This window comes from Pelodiscus sinensis, chromosome 2 (assembly GCF_049634645.1).
Source record: "Pelodiscus sinensis isolate JC-2024 chromosome 2, ASM4963464v1, whole genome shotgun sequence".
Lineage (NCBI taxonomy): Eukaryota > Metazoa > Chordata > Testudines > Trionychidae > Pelodiscus > Pelodiscus sinensis.
The window spans coordinates 9167137-9193808 of NC_134712.1; the positions used below are offsets into that span (position 1 = coordinate 9167137).

Below are 26672 nucleotides of genomic sequence, written 5' to 3' on the forward strand. Positions count from 1 at the left end.
GGTAGAGGGACCCGGGCCTGCCCTCTCCACTGGGTCCCAGCCCAGGGCCTAAGAGGCAAGAGATCACGCTCTCTCCACCTCTTTAAGGTTGATGGGGACGCCACCCATAACATGTCGACCCATGGGCCTTCAGAAACCCTACCCCGGGTCACTTCCTACTTTGGTGGGGCTCATCACACTCCCATTTACACGGTTAGTCCCTAGGGTTGCAGACCCCCTTACAGCTCAAGCATATCGTGAACAATCGCCTGAATCGTCCCGAGTCTCCGTGCACCCACTATGACATCAAGGCGCGCATTCCTGGCCAGTCTCACCGCATTGGCTTGACTCTTCCTCTCCCCTTACCGTTGGCAGTGTCCTTTTCAAAGGAGGCACAGCAACGCCGTGCCCGACATCCAGTGTGCCCCGTGGCACGCCTCTCTTCCTTCCCCCTTCCTGCCCCGTGCGCGGGCGACGTGAACCCGCCACGGCGACTCAGCACGCCTGTGCATGCACAGTCGAGGTGCTGCTACGGCACCTCCCGTCCTCCGCACAAGGGCAGCAGTGATGGGGAAGTGCAGGGCCCAGAGGTTCCATCACACACAGAATAAAAAGTCAATGCCTTCTCCCAAAGGATTTACAATCCAATGTAAGACAAGAAACAATAAATAGATAAAGATGGACAGATAGGGAAGTACAAGAGTGCGTCTACACTGTGGGGTTTTTCCGGGATACTGGAGGTATTCCAAGAAAACTCGGCCAAGTCCAAGGAATGCATTTGCTCATCCACTTTTTTTTTTTTTTTTTGCAGAAGAGCATATGCGCTCTTTTGGGGAGCCCTCTATAAGGGCTCTGCCAGAAGAGGAGGCTTTTCCGCTATTTGGCCCCATCTAGACTGGGCCAAATGACGGAAAAGCCTTTTCCAAAAAAACCCTATAGCCCAAGAGAACGAGACCAAGCCCAAGAGAACGAGACAGCATTGATCACCATGATACGCAGTGGTCTCGGTGCAGCCTAACTGTTGTCAAGTTTGCTGTAAGGTTTACCATGGAGGAGTTTATTGAAGAGTATAATGAGGTTACTTTGCCAATGTTTACAGGGAGCTTTCTCCGGGCACAAGGAGCAATCTGGGGGGAAAGCAAAAAGGTGCTTGTATAACTCCAATGGGCGGACCCAAACCTGGGACCTCTGGTGCTTAGTGCATGAGTCTCTACTGCATGCACTAAAAGCCAGCTGGCGCTCAGCTAAGGCTGTAGAGCAGACTTCTTATGCTCTCTGTAAATGGTCTAGGTGCCACTAGGTGGGGCAATGAACCACACCCAGTAGGTGTTACACTTGTTTGAAAATTTCACTGATGGACATGGACTGATCCCAAGCAGAAGTTGACCACTCAGTAGTAAACGAGAGAAGATAAGTAGGGTGGGGATTGACAATGAAGGCCCTTAGAAGTGAATGCAAGTAGCTGACATGATCATGAAGAGAGAGCGAGGGGAACGACGCAAAGGGAATGGTAACATGGTCAAAGCAACAGTCTAGGGAAATGATCTTCACAGCATCATTCTGAGTCCACTTATCCAGGCCAGACCAAAGGAGGGTGCAGGAATTGAGATACAAAATGGTAGGAGCTTGGGTAAGAGTTTTGTGAGTTTAGATATTAAACTCTTCCAAGCAGGGACTGTCTTTTGCTATGTTTTTGTACGCTGCCCCGATCTCAGCCATGTCCTTAAAGCACTAGCATAATGCAAATAACCATAATCAAGTTCTGACTGATTTGAAAGTGGTTAGAATTTTGGCATCTAGTGGGATAGATGGATACTGCTTATATTGATATAATTTTCCATCGAGTGACTACGCTTTCATTTATAGTCATTGCTTTTTTATTCTTTTTCTTTGTAGATGTGCTGTGTCCAAATGTCCATGTAGAAGGAGATCGATTTAAACACACCAATGGAGAGACTGATGAAATCCCAGGTAATCGCAGAGACTTCCCTTCTGCAGTGCAGCTGAGAATTATAATCACGTAAAAATCACATAATGGTGTAGGGCTTACTGAAATGTTCTGACTTTGTCATGGTTTCCCTAATCTAATATATATCCAGTGATGGAGAGAAATATTGGAACCAGCAATGCTGGAAGAACTGATGGTGGGCAGAAAATGAAATGTGAATTTTCATTGTGATGTGGGTGCAAATTGAAAGAGCAGTGGAGCATATCACTGTAGAAATACAGTATTAAGGTACGAAATCTTAGAGAGAGCAGTTTATTTGGCTACCCATGCTGCTAATTGAGGGCTCCATACATAAGAATGGCCATACTGGATTAAACCAAAGGTCCATGCATCCCAGCACTCTGTCTTACAACAGTGGCTAATGCCAGGTGCCTTAGAGGGAATAAACAGAATAGGTAATCATTAAGTGATCCACTCCCTGTCACCCATTCCCAGCTTTTATGACTCTGTAATTGCTCTCAGGTCCCTAGATGCAATGGTGATGGGTTACTAAAGAAACTGGTGGTGGGTTATACAAATCCCACTGTGGCCAGGAAAGAGTTAACAAGCTGCTGTGGCTTCAGTCAGCCCCTCCCCACTACTCCCCTAGTAAGTGTCAGGCTTAGAAGCCTGGTTAAAAAAGTGAGCTCTCTGGGCAAGGAGAGTGCTTGGGCAGCTTCCACTCTGTCAGAGGGGTAGGCTGGGGTCAAGGACTGTCTAGTGGCTGCTATCTGCCAGAACTGCCCTGAAGGAAGGTAGGCATGACACAGGGCTATTGTTCTGATCTGATACCAGTGACTTGCCTGCTGGTGCTGAGTTCGACTGTGTGAAGGAGACACCAGCCCAGTAAACCACTTTTTTTCCACCTGACCAGGGCCCAGCAGTGGTTTTTTAGAAGCTCAGGCATGAGCCAGTCACAGATGTGCAGAGATATGCAGGGATAATAAATAAAGCCCCAAGAACACTCATTTCCTGTGGAACAATTATAGTCAATCAAAGGGCTAGCAAGGCTAGTAACAGGACAGCTTTTTTGGGAGCTTTGGTGTGTCTTTTCAGCCATCTGTGGGCCAGATTCGGTCATTCACAAGTGGGCATAATTTGTGCCTCTTTTATAGCTTGCTGATGGTGGCAGGAAATCCTGGGATTGAAAACCATCAGGAAAATTCCTGGAATGTTTGTCTGAATCAAGAAGTCTGGCCACAGCTCTGGGAGCCATTGGGCGCATGTCTACACTAGGGAAATTATTTCAAAATAATTAAATTTGAAATAATAACTCCAGAAATAACAAAATCGAAAATAGCCTGTCTCCCCACTATGGAGGAGCCTCGAAATTAGTCTGAGGCAGGCTCTGTTAATGTGGATGTGCTACCTTGATGTAGAACCCCAGGAAGCACTGGGGAATAATTACTTGGAATTACTCTGGGGTGTAATTATTTTTAAATAGCAGCAATGAAGAATCCACACTACCGCTATTAGGAAATAACTATTTCAACATTAGCATTATTCCTCGAGGAAAATAGGAGTACAGATTTCGAAATAACAGACTTAGTAGTTATAACAGTAGTAAATAACAGACCCTCGGCTTATTATTTCAAAATAAGGGGGAATATTAAGGGAGCAGACCAGGACTAACATGGCCTAGACTTGGGAGGTGGTATGGGGTGTCAGTTCAGTCACTCCCATTTTCATGCTGTTTTTATCAGCAATGGTAGGGTTTCATCTAGACCTCGGTCATCGCAGGGTGACAGCATCTTTATTGTTCCATGGACTCCTCTAAAAGGGAATTCCCCATAAATCATCTCTGGCCTGAATTTTAACTTTTGCAGGACTGTAGTCCAGCTCCTGGCATTGATTCTGCAAGTAGCCCCACTGATATTAAATCAGTTTGTTCAGTGTTAGCTGCTACTCCTAATAGGCAAGAAAACTGGCACGTCTCCCCTAAGTAATATCGACTGGGTAGTCTTTCCCAACAAACAGGTGTTGTAAATGGCATGTCCTCCACTATGTATCTGACTGGTACGGTGGGTCACTTGTTTCATAAATCTCTGCCTCACTTTGCCTTTAGTAACTTTTCAATGTATTTTCAGTTGAGCACTGAAAAAGCAAAACATCCCTTTTATCAATCACTTTTGGTCCATTGCAGTAATTCCCAGTAAAATGAAGTTAGTTTTCAATGTTAACTCTTCTTTTACTCATCTCTTCTTCTAGATAGACAATAAATCGATATCCCACATTTCCACTTCCCAGATGATATATACTTAGTTATTCTGGCCAGATTGATAGCACAAGGCAGTCATTTATTGAGGCCAGTGTCTCTCTCTTAAATCTAAAGTAAAAAGGTTGTCAGGACTGTGTAGTGACTTCATAACCAGATTATTAAAGTAACAGATTACAGTAGCGGGTAGCGTTTTTTTTCCCCATCAAGCTAATTCTTACAGGTGAGAATTCTTAGCAGGGAGGGATAGCTCAATGGCTTGAACATTGGCCTGCTAAACCCACGGTTGTGAGCTCAATCCTTGAGAGGGCCACTTATGGATCTGGGGCATATGGTACTTGGTCCTGCAATGAGGGTAGGGAATTGGACTCAGGGTCCCTACTAGTTTTATGAGATGGTATAACTAGCCAGCTTTCCGTTCTTCAAAGTAAGCAGGATTTTTTTCTCTTCCTGCGATTCAAGAAAAGTCAGTCTTCTCTGTGGGACAGGATTGGACTCAATGTTCCAGCACTCTGCTTTTGGAGGTAGATGAAATGTAAGCTGGATGGATAAAAATCAATTATTGGAATGAACTGATTTTTAAAAAAAATTTAAATATAATTCATTTTTCCTTTTAAAAAGAAACCTATCTAAAAATTAAATTCTGAACTTTTGACAACAGAAGTTAAAGGTTAATATTATTAAAATGTATTAATAATCACCTAGTCAACATAAAAAAGTAATATTGAAGCAGTATATGTTTGCGCCAAGCTTTAAAGAAAGGCAGAGCGCATAACAGGAGGAAGCCATTGGCCATCTGGGGCATCTGGCATTGGCCACTGTCGGAAGACAGGATACTGGGCTAGATGGACCTTTGGTCTGACCCAGTACGGCCGTTCTTATGTTCTAAGCACCTAGAACCAGAAGTGGTTGAAATGCTAAACCAGTTTTTGACAGCAGTGGTCATCGGTGGTGAAACTAAGGGTGCAGCACCTCTTGGCTTGAAATGATTTCTGTTATATACAAGGTTTAGTTTGATTCAATGATTCTTAACACCCCACAGGATAACAATTATTCCAGCATCCCCTGACAGTGTTCTCTTGTGTGGGTACAGGCTGAATGATACCTCCATTTCAGTTTATTCAACTAGTCCAGTGAAATGACTAGTTCATTTGTAGTTAGAATCATAAGAGTTTGAAGAGACCTCAGAAGGTCATCGAGTCCAATCCCCGTCCCAAAGCAGGATGAACCCTAACTAAATCATCCCAGCCAGGGCTTTGTCAAGCCGGGAATTGAGGTACAATTTGGGATGGAACAGGCAGGAAAGCTTGTTTTCCTCTTCCAGTCTATGAATAAAACTGAGTATGAGAGGATAGCTACTGCAGGTTGAACCTCTCTAGTCTGACACCCTCAGGACTTGAACGATGATGAACCAGAGAATTTGCCAAGCCACGGAAGGTCAATATTGTATAGACGCATTACCAACACTTCCACTGCTTACTGGGCTCTTGGAAGACATTTAGGCATAAATTAGAGCTAAATAACAGCGCAGAACACTGAGCCAGGGCTGGTGGCTTAAACAAACTTTATGGCACCATGGGAAACTTGGCCACACCCATGATAAGTGGACTTCCGGCTAACTAAACTGATGCCTGACTACGGATGTTGCCAGACCAGAGGATGCCACACTAGGGAGGTTCAACCTGTAGTTCTAAAATCTTAAGGGACATTTGACAACAATCACACACAATAGACAATATAAGGGGAATTTAGGAAAGAAGAATGGGATCAGGTCATGACACTAGGGAAAATGTCTAGTATAGTAAATGTCAAGGAATTTAGTGACACTTAGTGTTTTGTAGGCAATGTATAAACATGAAATAATTCTCACACCCTCCCGATGTATTTATTTTAAGTTTTCCATTAAAAGCATTTTCGGAAAAGACCGTCTAGATTGGCAGGACGCTTTTCTGCAAAAGCACTTTTTGCGGAAAAGCGTCCGTGGCCAATCTAGACGCGCTTTTCCGCAAAAAAGCCCCGATCGCCATTTTCGCGATCAGGGCTTTTTTGAGGAAAAGAAATCTCTGCTGTCTACACTGGCCCTTTTGCGCAAAAGTCTTTCGGAAAAAGACTTTTGCCCTCACGGGAGCAGCATAGTATTTCCGCAAAAGCACTGACAATCTTACATGAGATCGTCAGTGCTTTTGCGGAAATTCAAGCGGCCAGTGTAGGCAGCTGGCAAGTTTTTCTGCAAAAGCAGATGATTTTGCGGAAAAACTTGCCAGTCTAGACACAGCCTCATTGTTACCACTGAAGAGAGAGATCTTGGAGTCATTGTGTCTCTGAAAACATTCACTCAATGTTCAGTGACAGTCAAAAAAGTGAACAGAATATTGGACTAATTAAAATTAATTTAAAAAGGAATAGATAATTAGACAATGCTACTACAATATAACTAGGTAGATAATATCAGATTGTCTCTAACTAAAATCCATGGTATGTTAACATCTTGAATACTATGTGCAGATGTGGTTATCTCATTTCAGAAAAGGCAAATTGGAATCGGAAAAGGTTCAAAAAAGGGTAACAAAAGTAATTAGGGGGCATGGAACAGCTTCTGTATGAGGAAAGATTAAGATTGGGACTTTTCATTTTGAAAAAAAGAGACAACTAAGGAGGAATATGATTGAGGGTTGTAAAATCATGACAGGTGTAGAGAAAGTACAAAAGGAAGTATTATTTACTCTTTCACAACACAGGAACCAGGGGTCACCAAATTAAAATAATAGGCAGCAGGCTAAAACAAAGAAAATGAAGTATTTCTTCACACAATATACAGTCAACTTGTGGAAATCCTTGCCAGAGGATATTGTGATGGCCAAGACTGTAATAGAGTTCAAAAAATTAACAAGGTAAGCTCATGGAGGATAGGTCCATCAATGACTATTAGCCAGAATGGGCAGGATGGTTTCTCCTAGCCTTTGTTTGTCAGAAGCTGGAAATGGGCAACAGGGGATGGATCACTTGATAATTACTTGTTTTGTTCATACCCTCTGGGGCACTTGTCTTCTGATAGAAGCTAGTGCCAGGATGTTGGGCTAGATGGACCTTTGATCTGACCCAGACTGGCAGTTTATAAGTTCTTGTATAGATTTAAAGATGGATTGGTGAACTTATTCCTGATTAATCTCTTAAGATATGTCTGTACTACAGGGTTTTTGTGCAAACCCCCCTGGAGTGTCCACTCTTCAAGCATGTTTTTGAGCAAGAAAATTTACAGTAAAATGGCAGAACAGAGGGCTTTTTGTGGTGTAGATATGCCTCTTTCTACGAGGAATAACTCCTTTTGGTGCAAGAGTTCTTGCGCTAAACGGTGTGTGTGGAGGCTCAACAGGGGTTTCTTGAGCAAAAAGAGCCTATCAGAAAAAGCACAGGTGCTCTGATGGCCATTCTGTGAAGTGTGGACACTCTCTTGTGCAAAAGCACATGGCTTTTGTGATGCACTTTTGAGGTGTGGATGTGCTTCTGCGCAAGAAGTTTTTGCGGAAGATCTCTTCCGCAAAAAGCTTCTTGCGCAAAAATCCTGCTGTGTAGACAAAGCCTTAGGGTATGTCTATACAGTGCTGCATAGCTCAAAATAAGCTATGCAACTCAAGCTCGAGTTCTGCCCCCCTTCCACACACCCTGGGAGCATTTCTACAGCCAACACCAGTTGCTCCAGGGATGGAGAAGCGCCTGAGGGGATAGGGAACTTGCAGGGCCGGCCCACAACATTTTGGCACCTGAGGTGGGGAGCTCAAATGACGCCCTTATGCCCCCTTGCTTGGGCCAAAACTTTGAAAGGTCTCAGTTCTGTGGGTCCTAGTGGTGCCCCCGCACTCCAGTCTGGCACCTGAGGCAGCTGCCTCAGTTCGCCTCATGGTAAGGCCAGCCCTGAGTATTTGCCTGGGGGGATTAGGGGTTTGAGTCCTGCCCACCCCAGGTGCAGCAGATTGTGTAGTTTAAGTAGTTTATTTCAAAATAGATCACTATTCCAACAAGTCCCTTAATCCTTTCAGAACGAGGTTTACCAGGAAATTGGAATGGCAAGCCCATTATTTTGAAATAACGGGCTTGTTGCTAAGAGTCGGAAAACACTATTTCAGGATACTGGCTGTATCCTGAAATAGCACCACTGTCTAGACATAGCCTTAGACTGCATTGGTTAAAGAGGCAGTCTCTTGAGAGCTACAGCATCTGGAATATTATTAGTATTATGAGACCCTAAGAGTAGCTAAGAAACTACTACTTTATTACCATTTCCTTTATTAACAGCTTCACTAAGCAGATTAACGGTCCCACCAATACTAAAAATACAACAGCAGACAGAAATTGTGGGGCGTTTAGCCCTCTGATCAGTCGCACTTGTATCTCACATCTCCTGTGGGGAGACCCTCAGGAGTCAGTCATTAGTCTCCTCACGCATGGTAGTCATACTGGTCATCACAGGCGTTTCTTCCCTCCTGCACACAGACTGAAATATACTTATGCCGACTAAGACTCATACATATCCCTAAGAAAGGGTCATCCCATTTTCCTCTATTTGTACTTCCACACTCAATAAGCTTTGGGGTGCTCCTCTTTTCATAGGCTATCCTCATAGTTCCCCTTATTTTCATTAGCATCTGCACAGACATATCCCCATGGTAACCTGCGGTAACAGCAGAATTTCGCATGATGTTACAATCAAGTGTCTTGCAGTCTCTACAGGTACGTTTTGGCATATTTTTCCAATCACCCACTGAAATATTCTCACAGTAATCTTATAACGTTGCTGATACGGGGCTATTCCTGAGTCACATACTCATCTCACCCTCTTTATGCCCAAGACTGATATGACTACTGAAATCTTACACGCTTCAGCTTCCAGACTTTGCATTGTAGCTTTACTGTGCTTAAATACTGAATGCACACTTCTCACTTATAAATGATTGTCAAGCTTATACTCATGTGATCCTATCCTGCTTGAACTTATCCATCACACATTAATTAATTATACCTATCCACAACAATAAAAGCTTTATTAAATAAGATAACTGGCTACATCTAGATCACACAGGAACTCTTATGTTATATAAGTCTACGTCTATACTGTAGCCTTCTTGAAGAAAAGCATATGCAAATGAAGCGTGGCGTGGAATATTGTCATGCTTCATTTGCATAATTAATTAGCAGACTTTTTGCACAAGAAGCTTTTGCGCAAAAGGAGATGTGTAGACGGCTCTTTTTGCGCAAAACCCCCCTCTTGCGCAAGAGCCGTTCTTCCTCATATTTCAGGAAGAATGGCTCTTGCACAAGAGGGGTTTTTTTGCACAACAAGGAGCTGTCTACACAGCTTCTTTTTGCTCAAAAGCCTCTTGTGCAAAAACGGCTGTTCATTAAATATGCAAATGAAGCACGGTGATATTCCACGCCACGCTTCATTTGCATATGCTTTTCCACAAGAAGGCTACAGTATAGAGGTAGCCTAAGAGATCACCTGAGGGGTTCTGGAAAGCAATTAAGCAAATGATGAACAATGAAGCACCAGGTGCTGGTGGGATACCAGCTGAAATACTGAAAGTGGGGGGACAAAACTGACTAAGAAACTTCATTTGCTGCTCCTCTGGCACCCCGAAGAAATCCCTGTTGACCCACAGAATGCTTATATTGTTACCGTTTTCAAAAAAGGGAGATTGGGCCAATTTGCAGCTACTGAGAGATTGCTCTCCTCTCCCTCACTGAGAAGATTACTCAGCAGCCTGGGAACAATTTTTTAAGATGGGATGCTGAGCCCTACCCCCTTTACCTCTGTCTGCACTCCTCAGAGCCCTGTAGAGCTGAGGCCGGCAGCTGGGACCCTGAATGTGGGAACGGTGGCCAGGAACTTGGGCCTCATGGCTGGGCAGGATGTTGCATGCAAGGCCTGGCATCAGGCCCAGCATCTGAGCAGGATTTGGAGCTGGCCGCTGAGTCCACATGCAGAGATGGCTATCGAGCAGGACCCAGAGCCAGAAGTGGAGCCCCTATGGAACAGTGATCCCAGTGACTGGGCCCTGGGCAACAAGAGCACAGGGCCAGTGGCCAGGAACCTGTGTAGAAGGGGCATGTGGCCGGGATGCCCAAAACCTGGCAGTGCTGCAGCATCCCACCCCTGCAACCCTACTTTAAGCACCTATAGATTATTGGGAGAATCTTACTGAATTGCCTACTCCCCATCACAGAGAAGCAATTCCAAAGTCTCAGTGTGGCTTCAAACCATCATGAGGTGCCACTGGCATGATATTTGCAAACAAGTAGATCCAGGAAAAATGTCCAGAACAACACCAGGAGTTGCATATGGCCTTTATGGATCTGACCAAAAGCTCTGATGCTATGAACTGTGAGGCTCTGTGGAAAACCATGTCAAAGTTTGGCTGCCCAAGCAAATGTAACACCATTGCAAGACTCCTCCACAGCCAGATGACTGCCTCTCTTCTGTGCAGTGGCTTTACCTCTGACTCCTTTGTCATCTGAACTGGCATAAAACAAGTTTGTATACTGGCATCTGTGAAAATATTAATCCAAGACCTTGTACCATAGGGCGCTGGCATCCTATAATGGACTGACAGCAACCTCTTTGACCTTTCTGGTCTCTGGGCCAGAACTAAAACAATACCAGGAATGATAACCAAACTCCAGTCCGCAGATGATGATGCTGTAGCTGAACACTCAAGAGGATCTACAAACAGCCCACAGTTGATTCTCTGAAGCTTATAAAAGCCTAGGACTAGTTCTGAACATTGGCAAAACAAAAGTTCTCCATCAGCCAACTCCTGGTCAATCCTCAGACCTAGCAAGGAAAGATCTGGAAAGATGGAGAAGAACTGGAAAATGTGAAAAACTTTGCTTATCTTTGCAACTATACACCACACCAGAGTAACTCTAACTCAGGAACCAATCCATGCAACAAACCTCAGTGCCAACTGTGCCCACATATCTACACCAGCGACACCACCACAGGACCTAACCAGATCAGCCACACCATCACTGGTTCATTCACCTGCACATCTACCAATGTAATATACACCATTATGTGTCAGCAATGCCCCTCTGCTATATACATCAACTAAACTGGACAGTCCCTACGTAAAAGAATAAATGGACACAAATCAGATATTAGGAATGGCAATATACAAAAACCTGTAGGAGAACACTTCAATCTCCCTGGACACACAGTAGCAGATTTCAAGGTAGCCATCCTGCAGCAAAAAAACTTCAAGACTAGACTTTGAAGAGAAACTGCTGAGCTGCAGTTCATCTGCAAATTTGACACCATCAGTTTAGGATTAAACAAAGACTGTGAATGGCTAGCCAATTACAAAAGCAGTTTCTCCTTTCTTAGTGTTTACACCTCCACATTAGCTGCTAGAAGTGGGCCTCACCCTCTCTGACTGAATTAACCTCGTTATCTCTAGCCTTATTCTGGCCTGCATATCTATACCTGCCTCTGGAAATTTCCACTACATGCATCTGACGAAGCGGGTCTTTGCCCACAAAAGCTTATGCTCCAATACATCTGTTAGTCTATACAGTGCCACAGGACTCCTTGTCGCTTTTGCTTATCTTGGCAGTCATCTGTGAGAGTGCAAACATACATGTTGAGATTCAGCATGGAATCTACTGCACCATCATTGCCCGTGGTAGGTAGTCTCGCTGGGTTATAAAGCAGGAGTAATCCCAACTCTCCTCTATTGCTGTGACCTGCCAAAATTACCTGAAAAACCTGGAACACCAGCACTTTCTTCAGCTCTTCAACATAAAATGTCATTATCCATACAGAGGTCAACATCTTCAGCTGCTGAGGTCCTGGCTATCCATAACACCAGCTGGCATGGCGCGAGCACAGTGTGCACACACCTGATTCACATGTAACCCACACACCTAGGCTACGTCAGCACTGCAGGCTTCTTGCACAAGAACTTTTTGTGGAAGAGATCTTCTGCAAAAAGTTCTTGTGAAAGAGCGTGTCAACACTGCTATGTGCTTTTGCGCAAGAGAGAATCCACACTGCCATGGATGCTTTTACGCAAGAAAGCTCTGATGGCCATTCGCACAATGGCCATCAGAGCACCTGTGCTTTTTCCATTAGGGGTTTCTTGTGCAAGAAACCCCAGTTGTCCATCCACACGTGCCTTTTTGTGCAAGAGCTCTAGTGCAAAAAGGCTTATTCCTCGTAGAAAGAGGAATAACTCTTGTGCAAAAAGCTCTGTTTTCTGATGATCTACTGTACTTTTTCTTGCAAAAAAACACTCCACGAGTTTTTGCACAAAAATGGCCATTCACTGTCCCATGTAGTGGCACATAGACTACTGACAGCGAGAGATAAGAGCAAGGATGCTCTACAGCCTAAGCTGAGAGCCAGCTGACTTTATAGCTGAAGCTGTAGAGGCTCCCATATTAAGCTTCAGTGGTCCTAGGTTCAAATCTGTCTGGTGGTGGTTACACATGCTTACCAAAATGATGGCTGTACACTCAACTCACCAAAGGAGAAAGGAAATGGTGAGGGCAAAAGAAACTCTTTAAAGACTCTTTAGGGAGGAGGGATAGCTCAGTGGTTTGAGCATTGGCTTGCTAAACCCAGGGTTGTGAGTTCAATCCTTGCAGAGGCCATTTGGGGCAAAATTCATCAGGGATGGTACTTGATCCTGCTGAGAAGGCAAGGGACTGGACTCAATGATCTTTCAAGGTCCCTTCCAGTTCTAGGAGATAGGCAATCTCCATTATGATTATTAAAAAGACACTCTCTGGACAAACAGCAAGAGATGTCACATTGACAACACACAATGGGAGACAGTAGCCCAGGATAGGCATAACTGGTGAAAATTTGCCAGAAAACTGGCCATTTTGGAGGAAAACTGCCTCATTGCAGAAAATCTCCAGAAAAGAAAGGGCAGATGTCGAGGGGCACGTACCCTCTTGACAATATGAATGTCTCTGCAGCTAACAGCCCACCGTATCTGCCCCTATAGTAAGGTGTTCTGGCCCCTCCATTGGGGTACTTACGGCCTTCTGGCCACATCCAAAAGTATCTGCCCCTCTACCAGGGGAGTTACGGCCCTGAGGCTCAGTCAGCAATCCAGACCCCTCTATTGGGGTAATTATGGCCTTTTGGCTAGGTTCAAAAGTGTGTGCCCCTCTACCAGGAGATTTGCGGCCCTGAAGCCTAGTTATAGGTAAGCCTCTCCTGGCTAGGGAGCGGTTTGGCCAGGGTAGGGAAAAAGGGTGGTAGGGGGACCCGGGCCCTCCCACTCCACCAGGTCCCAGCCCAGGGCCCTGTAGGCAAAGACAATAGCTACTGCCTGCTCGGTGGGGATTCCTGCTGCTACACACTGAGCCCCGGAGGCTAATCCCCCACCCTGGGTTGCTTCCTGCCACTCTCTGGCGTCCCCGTAGTCTGCTTGCTTACTCAGTATGGTCCATGGCCGAGACTGTCGCTATGGCTGCGGATGCTGCTCCCCGAGCATCTGCGGCTGTAGGCGTTACTCCTTGGGAGGCTGCGGACTTGGTGACAGCTGCTGGAGGAACACTTTGGGAGCTGCGGCCTGAGCTCCTTCTCCCCCATCTGTCTGTCCCAACTGCAGGGTTCCCTGAGCTCTTACACCCTGGCTTCGCTGGGAGCATGCTCAGCAGGGCTAAATGGGTGGGGCCTTTTCAGCCAGCTGAGCCCGGGCTACTCTCTGCCCTTCAGTGCGGGGTAGATATGCCCCATCACAGCAGAGAACAGTGACGCAGCAATCGTAGCCCACCCCTGACTTCGAACACCACCTACAACCTCTGCCAATGAGCCTGCAGCTCAAGGTTTAGACTCCTTGGTCACCAAAGGATCTGTAAAAAAAATAAAACCCGTGAAAGAGATCTTCCTTGCGCTCAAGGGATCACTGCTACTGTGGCCGCTAGTGACAAGAGGTCAGGCTACATTGTCAGAATAGCCCCTATTTGCCTTGGAATCTAGAAATCCATGATATCCGGACAATCTATGGAACCAAAATGGGGTTACATAATAGTCCTAAGAATTAGCCACATTTGGAGGAAACATTCCGGAACTAAGCAATCCTATGCTGACCGGAAGGGGGAATCTGCAAGAGAAGAGAAGATACACGTACATGAATACCAAAGAGCTCAGTGGAATTATAAGAATTAATTCACCCCAACTCCTGCACAAGTGAACGTACTGTGTGCTGTAGTGGCATCACAGAGGGACATCCAGGCTGTTTGCTTTCTGGGTTGTATTCTAATACTGACCACTGTAGCCTAATTGGAGACTCTTTTTCCCACAACTGAAATCTCTAGGCACCAACAAGCCAAACACTTGTATTGTACTCTCCGCTTATTTATAACTCAGTAAAGGACATTGTACTGCTGAAGCAAAACAAGACTGTAAAACCCACTTGCCTACAATTATAGACGGAGATAGCTGTGATTGACTGTCAGCACTTCTCTGATGTCCAACCATCAGCAGAGTAGGGTTTGAATTCCAAAGATGCCGTGACTCACCAGCTAATTATGATATTGCTCAAACTATTTATATTCGACACTGACACATGTCTTGGCAGCTGGGAAAAGAAGCATATGGATCATGGCTCCGTGGGGAGAAGAGCCACCATCCACTGGTGTGATCTTGGGACAATGCAAAGTCGCTCCATTTGTTGTCCAGGGGATCCTAATGTGACGTCTTTTTTTATCCTCCCTTTGCACTCTGCATTAGGAATTGCCGGTCTCCTCACTTCCTTAGGCAATTTCCAGGGGAGGGAGGAAGTGGGCTATACTAGAATAGCAAGAGAGGTCTAGAAGAGACCCTTAGCTGCATACAGTAGATGCACAAACACAATGTTTGGCAACTACACTACACACATGCAGCAAGGAGGTGGCTTGCAATTTGTATAGGCAGGCTCTGTCTAATCTGTTTCCCGTTCCTTCTCCCTACCCACGGTTATACTTATAGTAGGTCATGGTAGATGATCTGTCACATCAGATGTGATCACTAACCCCTTATTTATTAACCCATAGCTGATCTGAATATAATAGCATGAACCTTTGAATTGAAAGAGCTTTAAATGGATGAGTTGTCTTATGTGCCAACATTTAGGGACTTTTTTGATACCCTCTAACTTCCTGATAACCATGTGAGATAGGGAAGTAATTGCCACATTTGCAGCTGAGGTAGATCTGGGACACCCCCCAAGTCACCTGGTGATGCAGGTTGTGTCTAGCCTGCCATTACGGGGTGTCATTGCCACTTGAGCCAACACATCTGAGCGAGCTTTATTCTGGCTAGTGCAGGCCCCAGATTGGTAAAGTTGCACCAGCACCAAGTTCAGTGCAAGCTGGTCAAAAATATGCAGAACCCTCGGTGATTACCAAGGCTTCACTGCTTTAGATAAAAGCTAACCTGAATGTGTCATTCTGAGCTGCAGTCACACTCAGGCTGTGTCTACACTGCACCCCTTTTCCGGAAAAGGGATGCAGATGAGACAAGTCGGAATTGCAAATGCCCCGGGGATTTACATTTTCCCCGCTCCATTTGCATGAACATGGCTGCCGCTTTTTTCCGGCTCGGGGCTTTGCCGGAGAAAAGCGCCAGTCTAGACAGGGATCTTTCGGAAAATAAAGCCTTTTCCGAAAGGTCCCTTATTCCTGATTTTAAGAGGAATAAGGGACCTTTCAGAAAAGGCTTTATTTTCCGAAAGATCCCTGTCTAGACTGGCGCTTTTCTCCGGCAAAGCCCCAAGCTGGAAAAAAGTGGCAGCCATGTTCATGCAAATGGAGTGGGGGAAATGTAAATCCCCACTTCATTTGCAATTCCGACTTGTCTCATTTGCATCCCTTTTCCGGAAAAGGGGTGCAGTGTAGACACAGCCTCAATGTCTACCCGAAGTGACAGAGCTGGAACTCGTGAGGTCCTTTCCTTCCTTCCCGGGTCCAGTCACCTTGGTGACTTCAGAGGCACTAATCACGTGAGTGAGGGCTTACCCCTGTGGGCAAAGCTTATTTCACTTGACTCTTACTATGCATCAGTATCATATACAGCCAGGCAGCTGGAAAGCAACACTTTGACAATGCTCATAAACAAAGGGAATTAGTAGGGCTGTTACTAATGTGCCTGCCACATTTGAATTAATTGTGTAGGAAGGAATGTTTAATAATAGTAGCTAGGAGTCCAGGAAAGGAAGTCCTCTGATAGTGGCAACTGAATTCTAGCCGCTGCATGGATTCCAATTCTTTATTCAGACACTAGGAATTCCTGACCTATCCAGAGATTTTTGCAGTCCTTCTGTGTTCTTGTCTATCTCTACTATATATTTTAGAGAGTTTGTCTGTTTGATTACAAACTTCTAAACGGTAAGAGCTAGGGACAGCCACATTCAACATGCAGCTTCCTCTTATCGGCAAGGAGTCCTGTGGCACCTTATAGACTAACTGAAGTGTAGGAGCATAAGCTTTCGTGGGCAAAGACCCACTTCGTCAGATGCATCTTCAGTTAGTCTATAAGGTGCCACAGGACTCCTTGCCGTTTCTGTAGATTCAGACTAACACGGCTACCCCTCTGATACTTCCTCTTATCATAACTTAAAGCAACATAAGGGTTTGGATGTGCCTGGAATGGGACTGTGTCTCATAAAATCAAATTAAAAAGAGAAACACCAAATCAAGTACAGTCCCCCAAAATGACATAACTGAGTAATGTTGAAAGTAACAGAACCAACATGAGCCAGAAAAATAGGATGAACCTGAAATAGGATTGCTTTTCAATCAACTGTACAGAAAAGAGATAAAATAGAGAAATTGAAGTAGTGCTCTGTTTTGGCACAGCAAGTTCACTGCTTAAGATTTGAAAACTAGAAGAAAATATTATTGGAAACCACATTGACTATAGCCCTTTTTTGTTAAAACCCGGTGAAAAGTAACAATTTATAGGAATGAAAAAAATACACTTGATGGAATTCCCATTTTTAAAAAATTACTCAAACAAATAAATGGAAAAATGTTACCATTCCCTTTTTAAAGAAATCTGAAATAAAAATTAACTGCATAAATATAACACTATTTTTGAAAAATACAATGAAAGAAATAAACATACATTTTCCTTTTATTTTCCAAAAAAATCCCAACCCTCAAGTAATGCCCTCACTCAGGGGGTAGTGGTGCTGAGACTTAATTCAACACTCTCAGTATTCATTTATTGCAAACAAGCAATTCAAATATCAAATAAGTTGAGCAAGAAGACACTAGACACTGAGGCTATCGGTGCAAAACTCCTTGATTTTTCATCTTTGCTTTAGCTATATGCAGAAAACTCCACCCGATCTGCTACTTTTCTCTGGCTACATGCATGGGGCTCCCTGTCTCCATTACCCTGCCTTCATGCCCCCCACTCCAAAAGGAGGTTTCCCCTCCCAAAGTAGCTGACACTGCCACAGATATAATGGAATCCAAGCAAAGCTTTAAACCAGGGGTGGGCAATAAGTGGCCCATAGGCCAGCAGCAGTTCTCCAGGGTTAGCCCTGGCAGACCTTCAGCACTTTATTTACCTGTATGTTGGCAGGTATGGCCACTTGCACCTCCCCTTGGCAGCAAATTGCCATTCCCAGCCAATGGGAGCTGCAGGAAGTGGCGCAGATCAGGACAATGCTTCCCACAGCTCCCATTGTCTAGGAACCACACCCAATAGGAGCTGCACATGGTTGTACCTGCGAATGCACAGGTAAATGTGCCGGCGGCCTACCAAGGCTTAATCCTGGCAAACCGCATCCGGCTTATTGCCCTCAGCTGCTTTAAATTATAGGAACAAATTAAAATTGGCATCTACTGCACATAGTTCTGCTAAGTTCAACCAGCGCAAGTCTATCTGGCCTAAAAGACATCAAAGGGACAACTAACTCCTGTTTAATCTTGTTTCGCTGAAGCAGGAAAGTAGCAGAAAGGAGTTTAGCGGCATCAAGCCAAATGTCCATCATTCAGAAAACGCAGCATGTCTGCCACATAGAAAAGCCTTTTGTGATGAGGCAAAGAGTTGACCATCTAAAGCAACTCTGAATGCGGCTCAATATGCCACTAGCAACCAGCTGAACTGAAGGGGTAAAGGGATGAGAGAGAATGAATGGGCTGAAAGAGATAAATAAAACAATAAAATGAATAGAATTGAGTGTTATAAACATGGGATCAAGTGATAAAATATGATACCCTGGAAACAACAATTTTGTGTTATTTATCTCCTGTTATTATAAAAGGCTACCGACTCTATTAAAGCAGCCCTTTATATGATTCTGTGACTCTATAGTTACACTGACCATATGTCCCAATTTTTCCGGGACAGTCCTGAATTTAAATACTCTTTCTCAGTGCCCCATCAAGTAGAGAAATGTCATGGAAAGCCCCACCGGACATTTCACTACTTGATGGGGGCACAGGCTTGTGGGAAGACGTGACCAAGAAATGACTCTGTTCCATTGCTCCTCATGCCATGCAGAAGCCTCCTCCCCCCAGCCCCAAGCAGGGCATGTAGGAAGCTCCATTGGAGATTTTCCAGCGGGTAGCCAGGCTGGCTTCCAGTGGCGTGTGGCCTCTCCCATCCCCCCGCAGGACTGCCTCTACCACGCAGGGTCCTGGTCTAGTTGCACAGCCTCCTCCTCCGCCAGGCTGCTTGTTAGTACAGTGGCTGCTGCTGTTGCCCAAGGACCAGGCAGGTTCAAGGCAAAACTTGGTGGAGCCTCTCCCAGACTTGGAGCCTTGGCAGGAGCTGCATGGAGCCAGAGTGGGGCGAGGCACAGTTGGGCTCGGCAGTTGTTGGGACTGGAGCAGAGGCCGCCTGCGGTGTTATTTTTAGTATCACAGTCCCGGTCCCCACGGATGGCCCAGCTCCAGTTGGAGTCAAGTGGCAGCCACACAAGTCATGTTCCAGCTGGGCAGCCTCACTGGAATGGGCCTCGTGTGGCTGCCGCTTGACTCCATCTGGAGCTGGGTAGCCTGCGGGGACCGGGACCGTGGTACTAAAAAGAGTACCGTGGGCAGCCTCGGTTCCAGTCCTGGCACACAGTCCTGCCCTGGTAGCAGCCGGGGGCTTGGGCATGGGGGCTTCCGGGGCCAGACTGTGGTAATAAAAATAGCACTGTGGCCCCTGTTCCAGCCCCCAGAAACTGCTTTCCATATTGAAGGCAGAGGTGAGGGAAGGGGCAGGAGGAGAACTAAGAGGGAGGTGGGGGTGAGGAGAGAAAGGGGTTTGTGCTGAGGGGAAGGGGGCAGAGCAGGAAAAGAAAGGAGCTGGCACTAAGGGGAAGGGTGGACGAGAGACAAATGCCAGGGGGCCAAGAGGAGATAATGAGGAAAAGGAGGGGAGGTGGAAAGGGAGGGGGCAGGGTGATACTTGGAGAGGTGAGGGAAAATGGGAGCAAGGGGAACAAAAAGGAGAGGGGAGGAGTGGGTGCTAGGAGAAGAGGGGTTGAAAGGAGGGGTGGGCATGAGGAAGGCAGGGAATGGAGAAAGTCATGTGAGGGCACAGAGGGGCATGAAGGGAACTCGGGCAGAGGGGGATGAGGGGGTGGGCACCAGGGAGAAAGAGAGTGAGGAGGGCAGGGGAAGTGAGGGAAAGGGGAGGCAACAGGAAGGTGCAGGGGTAAGGGAAGGCGCAGGTGCCAGGAGATTGTGGGAATGAAACAGAAGGGCAGATACAGACAGGGGAGGGATGGGCACCAGAGGACAGAGGCAGGGAAGGTGGGTAAAGAGAGGTGTTAGGAGAGGAGAGGGGTAGCTACAGATGATCAGAGTAGGACTTGAAGAGGAGTGGATACAGGAGGTAGAGAAGGGCTGGTGCGGGGGAGTGGAGGGGGACAGGTCCCCAAAGGACTGAGGGGAGTGAGAAGGGCAGGAGCTAGGACCGCAGAGGAGGGTGAGGGGTAGGGGCAGGGGCAGCAGCAGGCACCAGGGGAGCAGATTGGGCAAGGGGAGGGTGGGAGACATGGCAGCAGAGGGGAAAAGGAGAGATTGATGAGATATTTATTAATAACTTGGGTGCCACCATGGCACACATTTGAACAAGTGCACATGAACTCAGTACTTGTGCAGAAGGCAAAATTCACTCTACTCATGGGAGGAAAATCTTAGCGGGAACACTTTCCCCCAGTGTCTTTCCCCCGAGTTAATGCAATGCAAGTTGGGTTAATGCAATTGCAGGATAGTTGCATGGGTCCAAACCCATCCCTATTGGTAGAGGATGGTGGGAGGAATTCTTAGAGGAGTCACATGACACCCTTTACTTCTGGTCATGTGTCCATCTTGACCCCGGAAGTACTACCGCCAGGGGTGGGACTTCTTGTGGCAGGGGGTGTGGCTAACAGGTCCCTAATTTTGGTTCAGCAAATATGGTCACCATATCTATAGTACCCATTTGTTCTCCATTGCCTGCTTGCCTGTGGCTTTGAATCCTCCTTTTCTTTTACTGTTGATTCAGTCTCAACTTCTCACTGTTTTTTTACTGCTCTCTTTATTTGTCCGGTACTGCTCTCTCCACCTTTATCTGCTCCCTTCCCTTTTTTACTAATGCTTCAGGAAAATGTTCTAGAAGAAGTGTCTTCAATGGATGAGCATTTCCCGTTTAGAGAGTAGGAGATAATCGGATCATTTTTCTGGGCATACGTTAGTGATTGGCTTCAGCCGGAGTTCCTGATTCTCACATTCCCAAATTTGCTGAAGCTGGAATTCAGATTAAAATCCAGACTTTGTAGATGTAGCTTGGAGGCTTTGGCAATGGCAGTAGCCCCAATTTTACACAGCAGAAGAATGAGAAAATTCAAATGACCATAAACAAAAGGGAAACTGGCCCATCCAAGGCTACGTCTACACTGCAGACTTCTTGCTCAAGAGAGTGTCCAGACTGCATGGACGCGCTCTTGCAAGAAAGCTCTGCTTGCCATTGACAGAATGTCCACCAGGGCACCTGTGCTTCTTTCGATAGTCTGTTTTTGCACACAAAAAACCCTGTTTCCCGTCGACACGCACACCTTTTTGTGCAAGAGCTCTTGCACAAAAAGGCTTATTCCTCGTAGAAAAAGAAATACCTATGCCGCAAAAACCCCTCTGTTCTGTCAATTCACTGTAAATGTTCTTGCGCAAAATGCGCTTGAGGTGTGGACACTCCATGAGTTTTTGCACAAAACCAGCTGGTTTTGCACAAAAACTGTGCAGTGTAGACATAGCTGAAGTGCCCCTTCCAAATGGAGCAAATTCTGCAAAGTAAACAATGTGAATGGTGGCTCCTGGTGGTACAGGTGAAGAATGTTTTAATATTGTTACAAATCTATAGTCTTCTAAGTCCCTGACTCCTTGTACCATTTCGGGTAGACCTCTGTACAAAATATTGGGAATATGGGTTGGTAGTCTGCCTGATCCAATTTTTCTACAGTAGGGTAGGATTTGAAAAACTGCTCAGCATGTGTGTCACTCTGCCCCCATGGCAGTCAGTGATAAAAATCCTTGGCTGTGTCTACACTGGGCCACTTATTCCGGAACAGCAGCTGCTTTTCCGGAATAAGCTGCGAGCTGTCTACACTGGCCCCTTGAATTTCCGGAAAAGCACTGATGATCTACTGTAACATTGTCAGTGTTTTTCCGGAAAAACTATGTTGCTCCTGCTCGGGCAAAAGTCCTTTTTCCGGAAAACTGTTTCGGAAAAGGGCCAGTGTAGAAAGCCCAGTAGTCTTTTCTGGAAAAAAGCCCCGATCGCGAAAATGACGATAGGGGCTTTTTTTCGGAAAAGCGCGTCTACATTGGCCACGGAAGCTTTTCCGGAAAAAGGGCTTTTCCGGAAAAGCATCCTGCCAATGTAGACGCTCTTTTTCTGGAAATACTTATAACGGAAAAACTGTTCTGTTTTAAGCATTTCCGGAAAAGGGTGCCAGTGTAGACGTAGCCCCTTTGACTTCAATGGGAATAGGGTTAGGCCAGTTCAAAGGGCCTATGAAAACCTCAATTGTAGTTTGTATGCAAACAAGGGCAAAAGCCATTAATGACACATTCTGTTCAACGATTCCTATTCTACAGTGCTCTTTCTAGGAATTCCTATTCCACAGTGTGCTTTTTAGGAATTCTTTTATTTAAGGAATTTAAATGTTTAAAATCTTAACAAGTTACTTGTAAAAATCAACAAAGTATTTCTAAAATGATTATGCAAATTAGATTTTTAATTTCTTTTGCCTGAAAACCGTTTGATTTCCACCCCCACAACCGCCACTCAGAAGATGAAAACCCTTAATGGGGCAGATATGGTTTTGGGAGATAGAGAAGCTGATGTTGGCTACAGGTGCTGAATCAAACTGCTTAACTTAAACAAAAGACAGAACTATGTAGCACTTTAAAGACTAACAAGATGGTTTATTAGGTGATGAGCTTTCGTGGTCTTTAAAGTGCTACATAGTTCTGTCTTTTGTTTCAGCTAGACCAGAATAACACGGCTGCATCTCTATCACTACTGCTTAACTTGTTTCTGAAAATTGATTTAATAATTGGTGTGATGTTTACACTGCTGGTAGTGAATAATAGAACTTGTAATTTGTGAATTATGGATGCTTGTCAGTCCTCCAGACTTACAAGTAGCTTATGAGTGCTAGAAACAGAGGGGGAAAACTGAGGCACCGATCTGCTAAGCAAATTGTCGATGCTCAGCATAACAAGTCACTTTCTGAAGTGGGATAGAAATTAGAAGTTCCTAGACCCATGCTCAATCACCAGGAACACATTGCCTGAATATAAACTTTTATTAATATCCCCCAAATAACTGGAGAAATCTATTTGTGAATAATTGCATCTCCCTTCATAGATTAATAGAGGTTCATCAGCAATGAAAAATTGCAGGTGAGCAGTTCTAACCCTCCATGCTTTGCAAATGAAGGAAGATAGTAACTATGGGCCACGATTTAGGGTACCTGCAGGGCTACATTTGATCCTCAGACCACAGAGTGGATACATCAGTTCTAAAAGGAAATGTTCTCAAATATTAGTTGAATATGTGTCAGCAGTGTGATGCCATTGCAAAGAAAGCAAACATGATCTGGGATGCATTAACAGGTGTGTTGTGAGCAAGACACGAGAAGTCATTCTTCCGCTCTACTCTGCACTGGTTAGGCCTCAATTGGAGTATTGTGTTCGGTTCTGGGCACCGCATTTCAAGAAAGATGTGGAGAAATTGGGTAGGGTCCAGAGAAAAGCAACGAGAATGATTAAAGGTCTAGAGAACATGACCTATGAGGGAAGGCTGAAGGAATTAGGTTTGTTTAGTTTAGAAAAGAGAAGACTGAAGGGGGACATGATAGCAGTTTTCAGGTATCTAAAAGGGTGTCCTAAGGAGGAGTGAGAAAACTTGTTCATCTCGGCCTCTGCGGATAGAACAATGGGCTTAAACTGCAGCAAGGGAGGTTTAGGTTGGACATTAGGAAAAAGTTCCTAACTGTCAAGGTGGTCAAACACTGGAATAAATTGACCAGGGAGGTTGTGGAATTTCCATCTGTGGAGATATTTAACAGTAGGTTAGATAAATGTCCATCGGGGTGGTCTAGACAGTATTTGGTCCTGCCATGAGGGCAGGGGACTGGACTCGATGACCTCTCGAGGTCCCTTCCAGTCCTTGTATTCTATGATTCTATGATTATAGCTAGGACAAAGTGAATGGTACCCCGGCCACAGTCTGGTTGCTTTCTTCCTGCCATCGTCCAGTAAGACTGTGCTGTCTGCACCCAGAGTAGCTGGCTTCTTTCTGTAAAAAGTTATTACTGCAAATAAAGAGACATCGGTCTGATTTGATCAGCAGAGCAGGGCCTGAGAAATTACTTTCCTAGTCAGGTTTGTCACTGTGAAACAGAGCCTGTCTTTCAGGTCATTGTTCTAATGTTATTGGTCTGACCAGGGCACATTGCTTTTCATGAGACTTAATCAGGCTAGATGTTTTCAGTAGCCTCATAATGTTTTAGTGGCCATAAAGAAGTAGGCTCCTGATGATCAAAGAGTATTATCCATCTCATTAGCTGCCGTATTTATAGCCTTGCTGATTAAACAGCTCGGAAGCCATCCAGCTAACCACATCTGTGCTGCTGGTGGCGGCCACATTTTCAATCAAACACAGGAAAAGTTCATCTTCCCTGCTGAAGTCTACCACCCTTACTGGCGAACCAATAGTATATCCATGCACTGTGCTATCCAAGAATAGAATGTGTTAGCCTGTTCTACTTGTGGAAAAGGTCAGAAAGCTAAGATCTGTATAATCCTTTCCCAGGACTTGGTTTGTGCCTGCTAACAACAGCATTGCATGGCTCATTCCTTTCCAGAGGAAATTCAAGGAGGCCAGGAGACACTTGCTGTCTCTCACGGGAACATAAGAACATAAGAACGGCCGTACTGGGTCAGACCAAAGGTCCTTCTAGCCCAGTATCCTGTCTACCGACAGTGGCCAGCACCAGATGCCCCAGAGAAGGTGGACCAAAGACAATGATCAAGCGATTTGTCCCCTGCCATCTCTCTCCAGCCTCTGATAAACAGAGGCCAAGGACACCATTTTATCCCCTGGCTAATAGCCTTTTATGGACCTAACCTCCATGAAATTATCTAGCTTCTCTTTAAACTCTATTATAGTCCTAGCCTTCACAGCCTCCTCTGGCAAGGAGTTCCACAGGTTGACTACACGCTGTGTGAAGAAGAACTTTCTTTTATTTGTTTTAAACCTACTACCCATTAATTTCATTTGGTGACCTCTAGTTCTTCTATTTAGGGAACTAATAAATAAAAGTTTCATGCTTCTCCATCCCTTAGCAGCATACTCATCACTAAGTAGCCAGCTAGTCTCAGTGCTTTGCAGGGCAGGCCAGAGAGAGTTGCAGCTTGAGAAGAAGCCATCCTCTCTCTTCCAGGGCATGTCTAGACTGCATCCCTCTCTCGGCAGAGGGATGCAGATTAGGCAGGTCGACATTGCAAATGAAGTGGGGATTTAAATATCCTGCACTTCATTTGCATAAAAGTGGCCACCACTTTTTGCCACCGTGGCACTTTGTTGGCAAAAAGTGGCAGTCTAGAGGGGGATCTGTCGAGAAAGAAAGCCTTTTTCGACATATCCCTTATGCCTCCTGCAAGGAGGTTTACAGTATCAGTCGAAAAAGGCTTTCTTTCTCGACAGATCCCCCTCTAGACTGCTGCTTTTTGCTGACAAAGTGCTGAGTCGGCAAAATGTGGTGGCCATTTTTATGCAAATGAAGCACAGGCTATTTAAATCACCGTTTCATTTGCAATGTTGACCTGCCTAATCTGCATCCCTCTGCTGACAGAGGAATGCAGAATAGACATACCCCCAGACACAGAAAGGAAACAGTCTGGGGAAGAAATAGTGCAAAATTGTAATTTGCAAATGTGATGGGTGTCTCTTTAAGGGGGGAGGTTTAAGGGGAGGTTTAAGGGGGGAGGTTATGTCGTAGATGGATGGGGCAGTGAAAAATAAACACTTTAATACTTGCTATTCTGATCTTAAGCCTACAATGTATTAGTTGAAAACCATGATGGGAAGCCACACAGCAATGTCTCCTTAAGAAAGCTTCATTCCTTTGGAAAATTATGCCCCCACAGTGTCCTTACGAATATGTTTTGAAGCATCATAAATATATAATTTCGGTACTATTCTCATGGTAGATGAACAAAGTTTTTTTGCTAAGCGAGACTGATTCTGTTTCACTGTTTGTTCATTTACTCGTCAATTCTCTAAAATTAAAGTCATTTGCAGTGCATCCATCTTTAGTGTGAAACGAGGAGATTCTGCTGTAATTTGCCTGCATGATGTACAATTAAAATTATCGTTAGGTTCTATTTGCAAAGTAGTTTTAACAAGCTTGCTTGCCCATTTCATTGTGTTGTTTTATCAGCATAAGCAGCCTGAATCCTGCTCTCTTTTAGGGATTTCGGCATGATGGAGCGATTGATTGAACCTGACACTTCATTTACATCAACTGTAACAGTTTGAAAGCAATAAACAGTCTCTTAAGATAAGAATGTTTGCTTGAGTTGTCAGGGAAAGATGAAAGCATGTTGGGCATCTGAGACCTGGAAGAAGTTTTCATCACCATAACTTGTATCTACATAGCAAAGCTTTTCCTACATCATTTGAAAAGTCTGGCAGCTGATGTAGAATTGGAATTGCAATCTTGGCAGTGATCCAACCTGCCCCTTCACAAATTAGCTTTGGTGGACAGCTAACAAAACTTCCTTGCCAATCAATGCAAACCATTTCTCACAGACAACACTAGTGCTCTTTCCTCATGTCAATATGTTTGGTTAAATGAAAAATATGTACTGCAGGGTGAAATGAGCGATATCGGTACATTTCTATGGACAGGTCATGTTGGTTTTATATTATAGCCAGTCTGGAGCTTTTATGTCCTGGTAATCTCTATTTGCTACAATTTATAGACACAATCATGGCTGATGACA

General features: G+C 45.0%; 1 protein-coding gene across 1 annotated transcript in view; it reads left to right on the top strand.

Moving 5' to 3' along the window:
* COL22A1 (collagen type XXII alpha 1 chain) overlaps positions 1–26672 on the top strand; it is a 310548-nt gene that overhangs the window by 85644 nt on the left and 198232 nt on the right. The window contains exon 5 of the mRNA XM_075920074.1: positions 1876–1950. Within this exon, the coding sequence (XP_075776189.1) occupies positions 1876–1950 (75 nt within the window). The remainder of the gene's footprint in view (positions 1–1875; positions 1951–26672) is intronic.